The sequence below is a fragment of the Saccopteryx leptura genome, chromosome 6, assembly GCF_036850995.1.
Source record: "Saccopteryx leptura isolate mSacLep1 chromosome 6, mSacLep1_pri_phased_curated, whole genome shotgun sequence".
Lineage (NCBI taxonomy): Eukaryota > Metazoa > Chordata > Mammalia > Chiroptera > Emballonuridae > Saccopteryx > Saccopteryx leptura.
Genome location: NC_089508.1, coordinates 54,101,339 through 54,117,277, shown reverse-complemented (window position 1 = coordinate 54,117,277; position 15,939 = coordinate 54,101,339). Strand labels below are relative to the sequence as shown.

Sequence of the window (15,939 nt, the reverse complement as noted above, 5' to 3'; positions counted from 1 at the left end):
ATATATTGGCCCTGGCCAGTTGGCTCAGTGGTAGAGCGTCAGCCCAGCGTGTGATATCCCAGCTTTGATTCCCAGTCAGGGGGAGAAGCATCTATCTGCTTCTCTATCCCTCCCCTTCTCGCTTTTCTTTCTCTCTCTCTCTCTCTTTCTCTCTTCCCCTCCTGCAGCCATGGCTTGATTGGAGCGAGTTGGCCCAAAAGCCATGGCTTGATTGGAGCGAGTTGGCCCAGGCACTGAGTATGACTCTATGGCCTTGCCTCAGGGACTAAGAAGAGCTCAGTTGCTGAGCAACAGAGCAACATCCCAGAAGGGCAGAGCATCCAGTGGGCTTGCCAAATGGATCCCAGCTAGGGTGCATGCGAGAGTCTGTCTCTGCCTCCCCTCCTCTCACTGAAAAAAAAAAAAAAGAATATATTTAGTTTTACAAAAAAGTTGCAAAGGTAGTACAGAGAGTTCTCAGATACTCCATAACCAGTTCCCCTATTAATACCATCTTACATTAGTATGGTATACTTGTCACAATTAATTAACCAATGCCAATACATTATTAACTAAAATCCCTACTTTCCCCAGATTCCTTAGTTTTTACCTGCTGTGTTTTTTTCTGTTTCAAGATCCCATCCAGGAGACCACAGTCCTTTTTTTTTTTTTTTTTTTTTTTACAGAGGGAGGGATAGATAGGGACAGATAGACAGGAACAGAGAGAGATGAGAAGCATCAATAATCAGTTTTTCATTGTGACACCTTAGTTGTTCATTGATTGCTTTCTCATATGTGCCTTGACCGTGGGCCTTTAGCAGACCAAGTAACCCCTTGTTCAAGCCAGCGACCTTGGGTCCAAGCTGGTGAGCTTTGCTCAAACCAGATGAGCCCTCACTCAAGCTGGCGACCTCGGGGTCTCGAACCTGGGTCCTCCGCATCGCAGTCTGACGCTTTATCCACTGCGCCACCACCTGTTCAGGTGAGACCACATTACACTTAATTGTCATGTCTTCTTAGGCTCCTATTGTCCGTGACAGTTCCTCAGACTTTCATTGTTTGTGATGACCTTGACAGTTTTGAGTAGTACTTTGTCTCCCAATTGGGATTTACCTGATTTTTTTTCATGATTAGACTGGGGCTCGGGACTTTGAGAAGAAGCTCACAGAGGTAAAGAGTCATTGTCATCACACCAAGTTAAGAGTATGTGCTGTCCATATGATTTATCATTGTTGATGTTGGCCAGAATCACTTTGCTGAGGTAGTGTTTATCAAGTTTCCCTATTATAAGGTTACTCTTTACTCCCTTCCCAACCTGTACTTTTTGAAAGGAAGTCGCCATGCGAAGTCCACATTTAAGGAATGGGGTTTCATGTTCCACCTCTTTGAAGGTAAAATAGCTACATAAATTATCTGGAACTTTGCTGAGTGGGAGATTTGTTTATTCTCCTTCATTTACTTATTTATTCAATCAATCATTTATTTATATCAGTATGTACTCATTTATGTTATACTTTGTATTATAATCTAATACTTCTTTATTTTGTTGCTCAAATTGTTTTTTGAGCATTGGGAGCCCTTTAGTTGGCTTCTGTGTCCCTTGGCATAATCTCATCATTGTGGATTTATTGTTTTGTTTTGTTTTTTTAGATAGAGAAAGAGACAGACAGGAAGGGAGAGAGATGAGAAGCATCAACTCATAGTTGTGGCACCTTAGTTGTTCATTGATTACTTTCTCCTATGTGCCATGACCAGGGGGCTCCAGCTGAGCCAGTGACCCCTTGCTCAAGCCAGCGACCTTGGGTTTCAAGCCAGTGTTCATAGGGTCATATCTATGATCCTACACTCAAGGCAGCAACTCCATGCTCAAGTGGAGTGAGCCTGCACGCAAGCTGGCGAGCCTGAGGTTTCAAACCTGGGTCCTCAGCATCCCAGGCTGACACTCCATCCACTGCGCCACCTCCTGGTCAAGAGGTTTGTTTGTTTCTTTGTTTTTAATAGACTTTACTTTTAGAGCAGTTTTAAGTTCACAGCAAAATTGAGCAGAAGGTAGAGATTTCTCTTATGCTTCCTACCCCCACACATTCATAGCCTCCCTTATTATCAACATCACTCACCAGAGAGCTACATTCATTACAATTACTTGAATGCTTTTATCTTCTATATGATTTTTAAAATTAATTCTACTAGGGTTTTTTGGGGGAGGAATAATAACCATTTTAACTTGTCTAGGTTAAAACAATCACATTGCCTACAAATAATGGTATCATTAAAATCTTTTCCAATATTTATAAGCCTTTCTTTCCCCCTGTCCTAAATTAGTAATGACAATAGTGGGCATTCTTGTTATTGTATGTGTGTGTGTTCTGTCTTATAACCTTTTTATACTCAATATGTGAGAGTGTTTCCCCACAATCAGTATAGATCTATACTATCAATTTTACTGGCTTGGTACTATTGCACAGTGTGTGTGTTACTGTATTACCTAGAAAAGTATCCCCACTTTGTCATGAAGTCAGGGGTCACAGGAAACCATAGGAGAGGGAGTCTTCTAGCCTTGAGCAAGGTCTTGCATGAGGGTTGGACTTGGAGTGAGATATCTGTTCTGGTCAAGGCTGGCTCTTTCATTCATTCATTTCATACATAAATAGGTATCAGGCGTTTACCTGGGTGCTGGGGGTAGAAAGTTCAATAACACATGGTCTCTATTAGCTGTGTGTCTTTTGGCAAGTCATGTAAGTTTTCGGAACCTCAGTGTTTCTGTTTGTAAGGTTAAAATGCTAGTAATAATGCCATCCCTCTATACTGTCCAGGTTCATGTGTGGGTTAAATGAGATATTAGAGAACATGAAGGTGTTGCTGGAAGGGACCTTAGCAAATATCACTTGCCAGATGAAAAGTAGCAGAGAAGGAAAATGACTTGCCTAAAGTCAGATAGTGAGTTCCTCGCACAGCAAAATCTCAAACTTGGGTCTTCGGGTCCCTATCCACCTTGAAGTTCAGTTATTGGACTTAGGAATTCAGGCTTTGGGCTATAAATACCTCAGGACATCTGTCAAGCCCCTTCCTACTCCCATCCCCTAGCACCCCTCCGCAGCTGGGCCGTTCTAGGAGGGACCCAGCAATTAATTTGTGTCTCTCCCTCCCCCCAGCAGGGAGCCTCTCCAATGCACCTTGCCGTGAGGCACAACTTCCCCACTCTGGTGCAGCTTCTCATTGATGCTGGCAGTGACCTGGATGCCACCGACAATGTAAGTGGCTGCAGAAACCACCTGGATCCCACGAAGCCTCTGGGCACCCTCCCAGGCTGGCAGGGCTTGGCCGTAGTCTACCAGCGTGGCCCAGAGCTGAGAAAATTGCTTCTGTAGCTTGTTAAAAAGCTGTTTTATTTGTTGAAGGTAGCATCGTTTTTATTAACCATTTCCCTATTTTGAACATTTTGGTTGTTTCCAAGTTTTTGCCATGATATATATACCTTCTTACATTCAACCTTTTCCTTTCACTGATTTTTGCCCCCTTAGGCAGAGTTCCCGGGGCAGGAGTGACTGACTGGAGCAGTCTTGTGTAATAACAAGAGGCATCTGAGTCTTGAAGTTGTGATTAATCAGTGAGGAGCCCTTTTAAATATCTGTTCCCACAATCCGCCTCCTAACCATATAGTCTTCGGTGCCAGCACACATAACCACTAGCAGTGGAAAGCAGTTTAGCAGGATATACGGTTAAAATGGTTAGTATTTTCACCTCTGAGAATTGAGCTTCAAGAAATATATTAAGAGCTCATGCACAAAGATATTCATCACAGTATTATCAGTCTTCAGTTTGAAAATGGCCCAACTACTTAATAGACAAGTGTTTAGGTAAATCACAGTACTGACATAGATTATTATGGAGCTATTAAAAATGGTGTTTATCGGAGTTCATAATATGTGTAAAGTGTTATGTTAGGTAGAAAAATAGGTGCAAAATCATATGGGATGATTTCAAATATGCAAAACCAACAAAGAATATTCTGTGTTTCAAAAAAAGACTAGAAAAAATATTATTACAGCGGTTGACTTAGATCAGGGGCTGGAAACCTTTTTGGCTGAGAGAGCCATGAATGCCACATATTTTAAAATGTAATTCCGTGAGAGCCATACAATGACCCGTGTACGTTACACATTATCCAATAAAAATTTGGTGTTGTCCCGGAGGACAGCTGTGATTGGCTCCAGCCACCCGCAACCATGAACATGAGCAGTAGGAAATGAATGGATTGTAATACATGCGAATGTTTTCTATTTTTAACGTTATAATTTTTTTTATTAAAGATTTGTCTTTGAGTCAGATACAGCCATCAAAAGAGCCACATCTGGCTCGCGAGCCATAGATTCCCGACCCCTGACTTAGATGGATTAGTGAATAGTGTTTTTTTGTTCTTTCTACTTTTTTTTTTGTTTTTACCAACTTTCCTCTGGTATTATGTTTATGATTAAACCCAGTTTACCCTCCTTCATAACTTCTTAGAGAGACTGTGTTAAGGCCCAGTAGGTAGGGAGTGTACTGACGTTGGTCCTATCCTGGCTTTCAGCCCCGGGCCACTTCTACAGGCTTTTCTGTTTCCCTTGGCTTCTTTTCCAGCGGCAGCAGACACCCCTCCACCTTGCCGCAGAGCACGCCTGGCAGGACATAGCGGAGATGCTCCTGGTCGCGGGGGTGAACTTAAACCTGAGAGACAAGGTACCTCTGCACACAGGCTCCCTCTCTGCCAGAGACCCTGCTGTGAGTGCTGCCTGCTCTCAGAGTTCGAAGGCTCCCTTCCTTTGTTACCACCTCCACTGCAGCCTCCTCCAGCAAGACTTCCTGCTCCTCTGCCACCTTCCCCTGTCTCCTTTGAGGGCCCTCAGATTTTCTGATCCGGGCCTGTGACATGGTTGTCTTTTGTTTCATGGCCCCCATCAGGCTCTGAGCACCTTGAGTCACTTGGTGAGGAGGGGGAAGCTTCTCTGGACATCGTGCCTCTGGGGTGAGGTCTGAGAAGAGTGAAGACTTAGTATGAGGCTTGTGAGCGGAAGGGTGTTTGTCCCTGTAGCTCAGCAAGACCAGCGCTTGGGATGGTGCGAGGAGGGTTGGGGACAGGATCAAGCTCTGAGGCTGGACCTGGGAAGGGCTCCTTGCTTTGAGCTGGACCCCAGGACAGCTGGCCAAGCTTGAAGAGGAGCTGCCCATCTCCACATAGGTCCCTGGGTGCGGTTGAGGCCAGCACTGTGCAGGAGACCCAGATCAAAGGGCTGAGGGCTTGTGGGGAGGTGGGCAAATGTGACAGTGAGCCCCAGCCCCTTCTCCGGGCGCTGGTTTCACCTGAGAAATGGGGCTGGTAAGATCTATTTCCTAGGTGATGTTGAAGGGTTATGCAGGCTGAGTTTCATAAGCATTGAGGCTTCCTTAATTCTACAGAACACAGGAGGTGGTGGCTGGAATTATTATTATTGCCTTATTCTACCTGTGACTTTTCCACCCTCCTCGTCCTGACCAGAAAGCCTTTCTGCTCTCCATGGTAGATGGTGGGAAACCGCTTTCTCTGAGCAGCAGGGTTTGTAGTCACTGCTAAAAGCCACTTTCCACCCCTCCTAGACACTCTGGCTTCCCTTCTCGTTTCTTACTTGCAGCAAGGGAAAACCGCCCTGGCAGTGGCCGCCCGCAGCAACCACATCAACCTGGTGGACATGATCATAAAAGCTGATCGCTTCTACAGATGGGAGAAGGTACTGAGACCCTGCACTTGACCTCTCCATGTTGGAAAGGGAGCGCCTTTGGCTCTAGGTGGAGCTGGCTGTGACCAATTCAGGGGCCCCTCAGTTTCCAAAGGGGTGATAATCCCTGCCTTACCTACCACCAGGGTTTTTTGTGAGGGTCTGGAGGTGGGGGAGGATCCAAACCACCCTGAAACAAGTCTGACTGAGGTCCACACCATTGTGGAGAGATCACCGGACTCTGCTGTCACTCCTCGTTGGTGGATGAATACGTGCACGCGTGTGTGCACAGGTAAAGAGATGGCAAGTTGGTTCCAGTTCACTGCCATCTCCAGGTGATTGGAATTACTGCTTGGGGTGTTGTATTCAGGCAACTTGCTGAGCCCAGAAGGCAAGTGTGCTGGGAGTGATTAGTGATGTCTGCTGTGGAACTGGAAAAGAAGAGTGGCTATGCATTTGCTGTTCTAATTGCCAGCAAATGAGGATGGGGTAGGGAGTTTTTTGGTGTCTTTGAGGGTTGTTTTTTATGCACAGAAAGTAACTTTTTGCATTTACTTCAGTTTTAAGAATTAATACTAAATTACAAATTTAAAAACTAATTTTCCTTAAACTTTAAAATTTATTTTGTAAATCTTATTATTCCATGTATTCAACCTTCTAAATTTTAACAGTCACTTTCAAAGAAGCCTTTTGACTAGTGTTTGGTCCCATGCATAAATTTAGTTAATTAAATCAGTGTTTTTCAACCACCGGTCTGCGGACCAGTGCTGGTTCGCCAGAAATTTTGTGCTGATCTGTGAAAGTTAACCACCCTGATGTTGTACAAAGATTAGAGAGTCTAACAAAATTTCTGGTGGACAGGCACCAGTCTGCAGACCAGTGGTTGAAAACCACTTGAGTTAAACAACCTTAAATATTTTAAACCAAATGAATACATTTAATACAATAGCTTTTCTTTTAAAGTATTTCAAATGCTTCCCAAATTTTAAAATTATCCTCGTAAATCCAATAAGTTAAACTTATAAATAAAGTGAATTTCAAATACCTTAAATATTCCAATATGGTTTACAATTTTTTTTTTAAACATGCACACACATCTTTTTTTTTTTTACAATTTTTATTTATTTTATTTTATTTTATTTACTCATTTTTAGAGAGGAGAGAGAGAGAGGGAGAGAGACAGAGGGGAAAGAGAGAGAGAGAGAGAGAGAGAGAGAGAGAGAGAGAGAGAAGGAGGGAGGAGATGGAAGCATCAACTCCATATGTGCCTTGACTAGGCAAGCCCAGGATTTCGAACCAGCGACCTCAGCATTTCCAGGTCGACACTTTATCCACTGCGCCACCACAGGTCAGGCACAAATTTTGTAAATTCTCTACCCTCTCAAATAAAATACACTATTCCAAAATCAGTTGGTGGGTAACCATTTTTTTTTTTTTTTTTTTTTTTGTATTTTTCTGAAGCTGGAAACGGGGAGGCAGTCAGACAGACTCCCGCATGTGCCCAACCGGGATCCACCCGGCACGCCCACCAGGGGGCGATGCTCTGCCCATCCGGGTCGTCGCTCTGTCGTGACCAGAGCCACTCTAGCGCCTGGGGCAGAGGCCAAGGAGCCATCCCCAGCGCCCGGGCCATCTTTTGCTCCAATGGAGCCTTTGCTGCAGGAGGGGAAGAGAGAGACAGAGAGGAAGGAGAGGGGGAGGGGTGGAGAAGCAGATGGTCGCCTCTCTTGTGTGCCGGGGCTGGGAATCGAACCCGGGACTTCTGCATGCCAGGCCGACGCTCTACCACCAAGGCAACCGGCCAGGGCCGGTGGGTAACCAATTTTAATAGGAATCATGAGATAGTCTCTTTCACTGTACATGCAAGAATCTCATAAACATTATAATCCTTTACAACAGATGTCTACTAAATGTAATACCAAGGATTTGATGAAATGATTCATTTTTGTGCTTAATTCACTTTCTCACTCTTTAAAAGTTCTCAACACTAGGGCAGAGGTGCAGCTAGAATCACGAATTCCCCCTTCTTACCAACTCAATCCGAGAGGCCAATTCAGCCAGAATCTCTGGCTTGGGGACTAAGCATCTGTAGTTCTTAACTCACAGATGATCCCAGTGCACAGATGCAGCTGAGAATACTGTGCTAAGGCATGTTTTTTACCACCCCAGGTGAGAGCTAAGCTCCCATGTCATCACCTCACAGGTGCCTGGCCAGACACTGTTGACCGGATGTAACATGCGGACACCAGGGTGATTTTTCTCACCATGAGCTTTTTCACAACCAGAACTCTGCAGCCACTTTCTTTAGGGGGCTTACGGAGGCTTTTGTGAGTTTAGGTTATGCTATTACATAATTCTTTTGTAACCTCTTATCACATGCTTTGCATAGAAAGAATTCCATAGTCCTAACTGTCACTACTTGTTGGGATTTGGCAAGTTCAGTGCCTGCTTCTTGGCTGCTTGGTTTTAGCCACAACTGCTGAGTCACTCTACTGATACCAATATGGTATAGAAACACAGAGAAAAGAGAGGAATTGGGAAGCCTTCCTGGAAGAGGTGGCATTTGGGTGTTTCTTTGACTATGGCAATGGGGTTGATGGACAGGGGGGGTAAGAAAAGGAAATCTGGATGGAGGAACAATGTGAGCAGCTTGGGCTCCAGAGGTCAAGACAAAGCACTGAGGCAGAAACCGGGGTCGTGGACAGTGAGCCCCAGGCTGGTAATGATGCCAGTTTTCAGTTCCCAGTCCAGGATCACAAAGGAGAGGCTGTCAGGGATCTCTCCCAGACTGTTGTTGCACTTTTGAGATCTTCCCCACAGGACCATCTCTCACTCAGGGACCCCACTGATCCCCCTGGGAAGAGTTTGACCTTTAAGCAAGACCATCGACAGGAAACACAGCAGCTTCGCTCTGTGCTGTGGCGACTGGCCTCCAGGTACCTACGGCCCCATGAATGGGAGAAGCTCGCGTATTGCTGGGAGTTCACTGAGGCCCATGTCCACGCCATCAAGCAACAGTGGACAGGTATGACCTTGCCTTGGCTCCCGAGCAACCAGCAGGCGGAGGGGCAGGGGCGCTGGAGTTGTGTTCAGTTCTTTATGCTTGTGGGGAAAAAGCCTGTATAACTCGCAGCCCAGCCACACGAAGCCACGTGCCATTTCTAGCGCACTGGGCGTTCTTTCACTCCTCCAGGCCTTTGCACAGCTGTGCCCTCTGCCTTTCCCTCCCCATTGACCTGTGAGCTTCACATTTTTTTCATGAACCAGCCCGAGCTGATACTTGTTGTTCATACGCTAAACTAAAGGCACTCCCAGTAAAAAGAAAAGGAGCTGCTGTCACCACTATCATTTAACATCTATTTGGAAATTTTGGTCCTGGTATGAAGGCATGAAACAGAATTAGAAATGAATGCAAATATTGGAAAGGAAGAGAGAGATTTATTAATTTCAGGTGCTATGATTATATTCACAGGAAGTCCAGAAGAATCAACTGAAAAACTCTTAGAATAAAATAATCCAATGAAATGGCTAAATATATACTAAAATGTACAAAAACCAAAGTATTCCTTAAGTACCATCAATAAGCGGGCAAAATATTATATACAGAGGTATTTTTTAAAAATGTTACATTTATAATAGTGTTCATTTCCAAAAAGAAATACAAATGTTATGTGAATAAAGCAATAAAAATTAGTTGAATCATAAAAGAAGACTTGGGGAAGTGACATGAGGTAGCTCTGGCTAGAATAAGTGTCATGTAGGTATTGATTTTTCCCAAATTAGATAAAAACTTTGATCTGGTTTTAATCAAATGAACATAGGTTTTTAAAACTTGACTAAAGGATTCTACAGTTCACATGAAAGAAAAAACAGGGAATATATAAATGAATATCTGGGGGAAAAAGTGAAGAGGCTCTAACCCAACTAGACTCAATCATTTATAAAGCTAAAATAATATAGAGATATATCTGACACAAAAATATGCAAACCAATTAGTGGATTAGAGCAGGGTGTACAAAAGTAAACTCTGTTACAGATAAGAGCTCTTCTACACGATAAAGGAGCCCTGGGGTAAAGACTAGTGAGCAAATGGGTCCAATGAAACTGCCCACCAAGGGCAGCAGCATGCGGAAGTGCGGCCAGAGGGCCCACAGAGGGCCAGACGGCCAGAGGACACATTGAAGGACTGACCTGGACCCGATGGCTGTGCCTGAGTGTTGGTGTCCCCAGATGGGATAGTAGACCTAATCACAGTTTAATAACAAGTGTACCCCACCAATGGCACTGAGAAGTGTGAACACTTATTTTCCAAACATGGTTGTACACTGGAATCACCTGGGAAGCTTTAACACTGCTTGGGGCCTAGGTTGCATCCAGAACCAAGTTTGTCGTAATCTCTGGGGGCTGGAGGGACCTAGGTGTCAGTATTTTCTAAAGCTTCCCAAGTGTTCCCAGTGGGTACCTATGGTCAAGAACCACTTGTACAGGGGAAAGAACCTGGCCAACTGTGTCTCTGACTAAGCCATCTTCTCATCTGCAGAACAGGGTCACTGTCATGCAAGGCACAGATTTCCTTCAGCAGCCAGAGATGAAGGTACAGCCATGTGCACTGGTACTACCACAACAGGTGCCAATTATTTCTCTTAAGAGTGACACCAAGAGTATGTGTGGTAGATGCTTAGGAGAAAGACTGGGGCTGGGGAGGTCAAGGGTCTCCAACACAAAACCTCCAGCCCCACCCCATCTGAGGCTGCTCTGCCCCTCCCCTGCCCATCTCTGGGCTGATCTCTGCTAGAGCACAGAGAAAGGCCTGGTGTTCAGGAGGCACTACAGGGCAGCATAGATGTGTGCTCAGACCTGGCTCATGCTTTCTCCCTCTCTCTTTCTTCTTCATGGTCCTCAGGCACCAAGAGCTACCAGGAGCATGGCCATCGGATGCTGCTCATCTGGCTGCATGGTGTGGTCATGGTGGGTGAGAACCCCAGCAAAGCGCTCTTCGAGGGCCTCGTGGCCATTGGCAGGAGGGACCTGGCTGGTAAGAGTGCCCCCTGGCTGGTAAGAGCTGAGCCCCAGGGTCAGAGCAGCAGGACTTTCCAAGGGCTGCTCAAACCACCATGCCATGGCACTGGCTCTGAACTTTCTAGATTCCTGGTCCTAGCCTTGCCTCTATCTGGAACTCAGGCAGAGCCTTGGGCAAATCACAGCCCTTCCTGGCCCTGGGTTCCTCATCTGTGCAAGGAGAACGTTGGCCCAGTTGATCCCTATGATGTTCACAGCCCCAAAGCCAATGACACTACAATCTCTTCATCTCTCTAGTCCTCTCTACTTTGATTTTTTTCTTTTCAGTTTAGAATAAAGCTGAAACAGCCTGTAGAGTTCTTTTTCATAAACATTAAGACATATGAGCTAGAACTGGCTTAATATGAGTTGAACCAGTCAGATCTCAAACTTTCCAAGGCCATCACAACTTTTGAATTCCAGCTATTAAACAAAAAGAATGAAATATATGGATTTTGCAAATAAAGAAAAAAAAGAGCCCTGGCCAGTTGGCTCAGTGGTAGAGCGTAGGCCTGGTGTGCAGGAGTCCCGGGTTCAATTCCCGGCCAGGGCACACCGGAGAAGCGCCCATCTGCTTCTCCACCCCTCTCCCTCTCCTTCTCTGTCTCTCTCTTCCCCTCCTGCATCCGAGGCTCCATTGGAGCAGGGTTGGCCCGGGCGCTGGGGATGGCTCCATGGCCTCTGCCTCAGGCACTAGAGTGGCTCTGGTCGCAACAGAGCAACGCCCCAGATGGGCGGAGCGTCGCCCTCTGGTGGGCGTACCGGGTGGATCCTGGTCGGGCACATGCGGGAGTCTGTCAGACTGTCTCCCCGTTTCCAACCTCAGAAAAACAAACAAAAAAAAAAAAAAAAAGAAAGAAAGAAAAAAGAAAAAAAAGAAAGAAAAAAATTGTCAATCCCAAAAGCCTGGTTTGGTATTCAGGTCATCCCATGGAACCATCAGGCAAGAGGGATAAAAGGCTCTAGTACTAATCCCTCATTAAAAACAAGGTCAGCTCACCTGATCAGTGGTGGGGCAGTGGATAGATCATTGACCTGGGACACTAAGGTCCCAGGTTGGAAACCCTGAGGTCACTGGCTTAAGTGTGGGATCATGATCCCATGGTCACTGGCTTCAGCCCAAAAGTCGCTCACTAGAGCAAGAATCACTGGCTTTGCTGGAGCTCCCCAGGCAAGGCACTTACGAGAAGCAATCAATGAACAACTAAAGTGGCACAACTACGAGTTGATGCTTCTTGTCTCTCTCCCTTCCTGTGTGTGTGTGTCTCTCTCACTAGAAAAAAGAAAAGAAAAAAACAAACAACAAGGTCAGCTCCTGATGACAAATCCTTAAATTCCATAATGTTCATTGGCATGGTACTTTATGGAACAACCACAGGAAGGGGTATTTGGCAGTCACCAATAGTAATGGAGGCTACATTAATCATGTGGCAACAAGGAAAAACATTGATGGCGTGTTACTGAGGGAAAAAGGAAAGCCCCTGACAGGATGGCTATTTCACATCTGCCACAGGTCAGGTAGGAAAACAGAGTCATTTCAGAGTGGAGGAATTGGGCATAACTTTCCCTCCCCAAAAGTTAAATTTTGCTGTTGCTTCTTTTAACACAAATTCTGGCAGCCAATTAAAACCTAAAACCAGCCCTGTAGGGCAGAGCTTAGGCAACGTGAGGCCAAAGGAGTCTTGTCTTTTGCAGAAAGCATCAGGAAGAAAGCAAATGCTGACCCAAGTGCCCCAAGGAGGTGTACAGCCATGTAACCAGAGGGGCTGGACCTTTAGGAGCCTGGACCTCAGAGTGGGGACCACCGAACCGAAGACAACCACCATTTAAGGGCTTAAAAAAATCACTGTTAACAAACCTCCAGCTGCTTTTACTGAAACACCTAGTCATGCAGGGCCAACAGGCAAATGTTTGTAATTTCTTTCACAGTGATTGGCCTGGGGGCCTGGACCTGTAGGTATGGTCCTTCACTTCTCTCGGCTCATTCATCTGCGTCATCTCAGAGCCTCCAGCTCAGAGAGGACATGTGGTCTGGCTGGATAAGCTGCTAATCAGGTGGTGAGGTCAGGGGCCAAACCCAGCATTCCCGTCTCCCCGGCTGGTGAAGGGCTCCATCCATCACTTAAAAAGGGACTGCCCTTAACTCATTCACTGGCTTTTCAGAATGCTGTGCTTACTCTACAGCTGTTTCTGTTCCCAAGTTTACTTGTACACTTTGACAGTTCCAAGAGGCACACACCCTTATTTTTTTCTCTCTTGTTTAAAATTTTTTTTTGTTTTAAAACTTTTTTTGGAAATCATTCTGGACTTACAAAAATGTTGCAGAAATAATACAAAGGATTTCCAAACACTCTTCGCAGTACAGCTTCCCCAAGTATTAACAGCTTACATAACCAGAGCATAATTTCCAAAACCAGGAAATGATCACAGATACAATGCTGTCAGCTTATCTTCAGACCTTAGTCAGATTGAGTCAGTTGAGCCCTCCATGTCCTTTCTCTGGACCAGGATGCAGACCGGCAACACACCTTGCATTTAGTTGTCATTCTCATTTCTTTATTTTTCAAGTTTCTGAACAGGTTTTATTACACCCAGGGGATGGGGCTCAGCGCTTCTGGGCCGCTGCCTTCCTCATGACTGCAAGGACATTGCTCAGCTCCTCTCTCTTCCTCTTGGCACAGATGTGTGTCCCAATCCTTTTCTTGATGAATTTCAGGGCCTTCCTGTCCTTGGAGACCTTGAGCAGCTCCATGGTGTGCCGCTCATCGGGGTTAAAGCCACACACCTCTGGGATCACATCCCACAGAACTTGGTGTGCTTAGTGAGGTGCCCACGGTGGCTGTGCCTCAGCCTGCTCACGCTCTTGGTCACCTGTGGCCTTTGCTGAGGCCCACGGCAGTGGCCACTGCTCCTCAATGGCTGCCGCGGCAGAAGGGCATCGTCCTCATTTTTACAGCCCCATGCGAAGCCTCACCTCTCTGGAGCAGCTCTGTTCAACCGAACGTTCTGCGATGATGGGAGTGTTCTGGATCTGTGCTACACAGCATGTGTGCCACTAGCTGCCTGTGGCTACTGAGCACTTGACATGTGGCAAGTAGGACTGAGGAACTATTCAATTTTACTTAATTTTAATTATTTGAAATTTAAATAGGCACCTGTGGCAAGTGGGCAACCATGTTGGGTGGCACAGCTGGTCTGGAGTTTCACTTTTAGATGACGAGCAAACACAGGTTATGGTGTGGCTCAGCCCCACCAGACCAAGAACATGGTTGTAGGGCATTGTGACCTTGAACGTTTCACGGTTTCACAGCATGTGGAGAGTACCTGCTGAAAGCCTGGAGGCTCTGCCTGCAACTCTCGCTGTCTAATCTGAGCTCTCCCTGCGTATGGCACAGCTGGCTAGGCCAGTAGAGGAACCCACATCCTAGAAAAACTCCCCACAAAGTTACCCACTGGGCCTGAGTCCTGGGAAGGAGTTTCAACTATCATACATGGCTAGTGGGAATTCACAATGGTACAATCCTCTGAAAGGCAATGAGGCATTATCTACCAAAATTACACATGCATTCACCCTTTGACCCAGCAACTCCATCTCTAGGAAATTACCCTACAGGTAAACCTGCAAACATTATGCTATCACTAATGCAAGTTAAAATCGGGGCAACTGGGCCATGCAGAGAGGTATGTGGGAACTCTTTACTATCTGCTCGGTTTTTTTTTTTACTTTTAAAAAATAAAGTCTTGGCCCTGGCCGGTTGGCTCAGCGGTAGAGCGTCGGCCTGGCGTGCGGGGGACCCGGGTTCGATTCCTGGCCAGGGCACATAGGAGAAGTGCCCATTTGCTTCTCCACACCCCCCCTCCTTCCTCTCTGTCTCTCTCTTCCCCTCCCGCAGCCAAGGCTCCATTGGAGCAAAGATGGCCCGGGCGCTGGGGATGGCTCCTTGGCCTCTGCCCCAGGTGCTAGAGTGGCTCTGGTCGCAGCAGAGCAACGCCCCGGAGGGGCAGAGCATCGCCCCCTGGTGGGCAGAGCATCGTGCCGGGTGGATCCCGGTTGGGCGCATGCGGGAGTCTGTCTGACTGTCTCTCCCGTTTCCAGCTTCAGAAAAATACAAAAAAAAAAAAAAAAAAGTCTATTAATAAAAAGAAACACAAACTAAGAGAGGCTTTGAAACCAGCCCATTGTACAGTCAGTACCTGATGATCAGAGGTGTGTCTTGCCCGAGGCCCCACAGTTCCCAGTTGGAGTCAGAACCCCACTTCGCACGCAGCCTCTGTGCCCTCTGGCCCCCATCCCCTGCACATGCTGTGTTGAGGTGGAAACCCCTCCTCTTTATCTTCCATTTGGGAAAGGTAGTTTGTACAACATGGGTCTTAGATAATTTATCTGGTTGAATTTTTCCCATTGAGTTTTGTATTTTTTTTGGAGACAAAAACAGCAAGTTCTTAAATTAAATTGAAATGATGAAATAGCTCTCAAATTCAATACTCATTTTTTTTGTTTGGGAGGTCTATGGCCAAATTTCAAACCAGACAAACAGCTGTGGTTTGGTTCTGCGTAACCACAACTGTTCAACTCACCGTCAGCCGTCAGTGCTGACTGTCTTCCATGCCGGGCAGTCTGCTGGGAGCCGGGGAGCAGAGTGGAGTAGCCCACAGTTCTTGTCCTCTGGAAGCTGGTGGCCTCGGCGAGGGACGGGCTCAAATACCAATAATGTAATGTAATGCACTTAGTGCTGTAATGGGTGTCTGCAGAGAACTATGGGATTTATTCTTCCTCGGAGAAGGTAAGGAGAAGGAAGGTGAGAGGCTCACAGGGAAGACAGAAGTGGGCAAAGCACATTCCAAGCAAAAAGCAGTCTGCAATGGCATGGAGGTGTGGAGATGGGTCTGTTGGGGAACAGGGTGGCTGGGTCACAGGAAGCATGGGAGCAGAGATGTGCTGGAGAGGCAGAAGCGCTGCCAGGGGCAGGGTGTGCATAGGGGTCAGCCTTTCCAGCCCTCCTGAGACTATTCCAGTGGGCTCTACTGGCCCCAGAACCCTGCCTCTGTCAGCTGGTGTTTGGCTGGGCCTGCATCACAGATGCCCAAGCCATCTTCCTTCCACAACCTTCCTTCCTTTGTCCTTAATAAACATCTTGAACCCAAAGTTTCATCTCAGCATCTGCTTGTC

The 15,939-nt window shown here is 46.4% G+C and overlaps 1 protein-coding gene across 3 annotated transcripts in view; it reads left to right on the top strand.

The window, feature by feature from the left end:
• The window catches only part of ANKDD1A (ankyrin repeat and death domain containing 1A), a 45,643-nt gene extending 32,264 nt beyond the window's left edge, over positions 1–13,379 (top strand). For 2 of the 3 annotated variants that reach the window (XM_066342970.1, XM_066342969.1), the window contains 5 exons: positions 3,135–3,230; positions 4,600–4,698; positions 5,628–5,723; positions 8,532–8,736; positions 10,615–11,210. In XM_066342970.1, the coding sequence (XP_066199067.1) occupies positions 3,135–3,230; positions 4,600–4,698; positions 5,628–5,723; positions 8,532–8,736; positions 10,615–11,027 (909 nt within the window). In that variant the 3' untranslated portion in view covers positions 11,028–11,210. Of the gene's footprint in view, positions 1–3,134; positions 3,231–4,599; positions 4,699–5,627; positions 5,724–8,531; positions 8,737–10,614; positions 11,211–12,464 lie in introns of those variants that run through there. The other variant, XM_066342971.1, reaches the window with a different exon arrangement.
• The last annotated feature ends 2,560 nt before the right edge of the window (positions 13,380–15,939 follow it).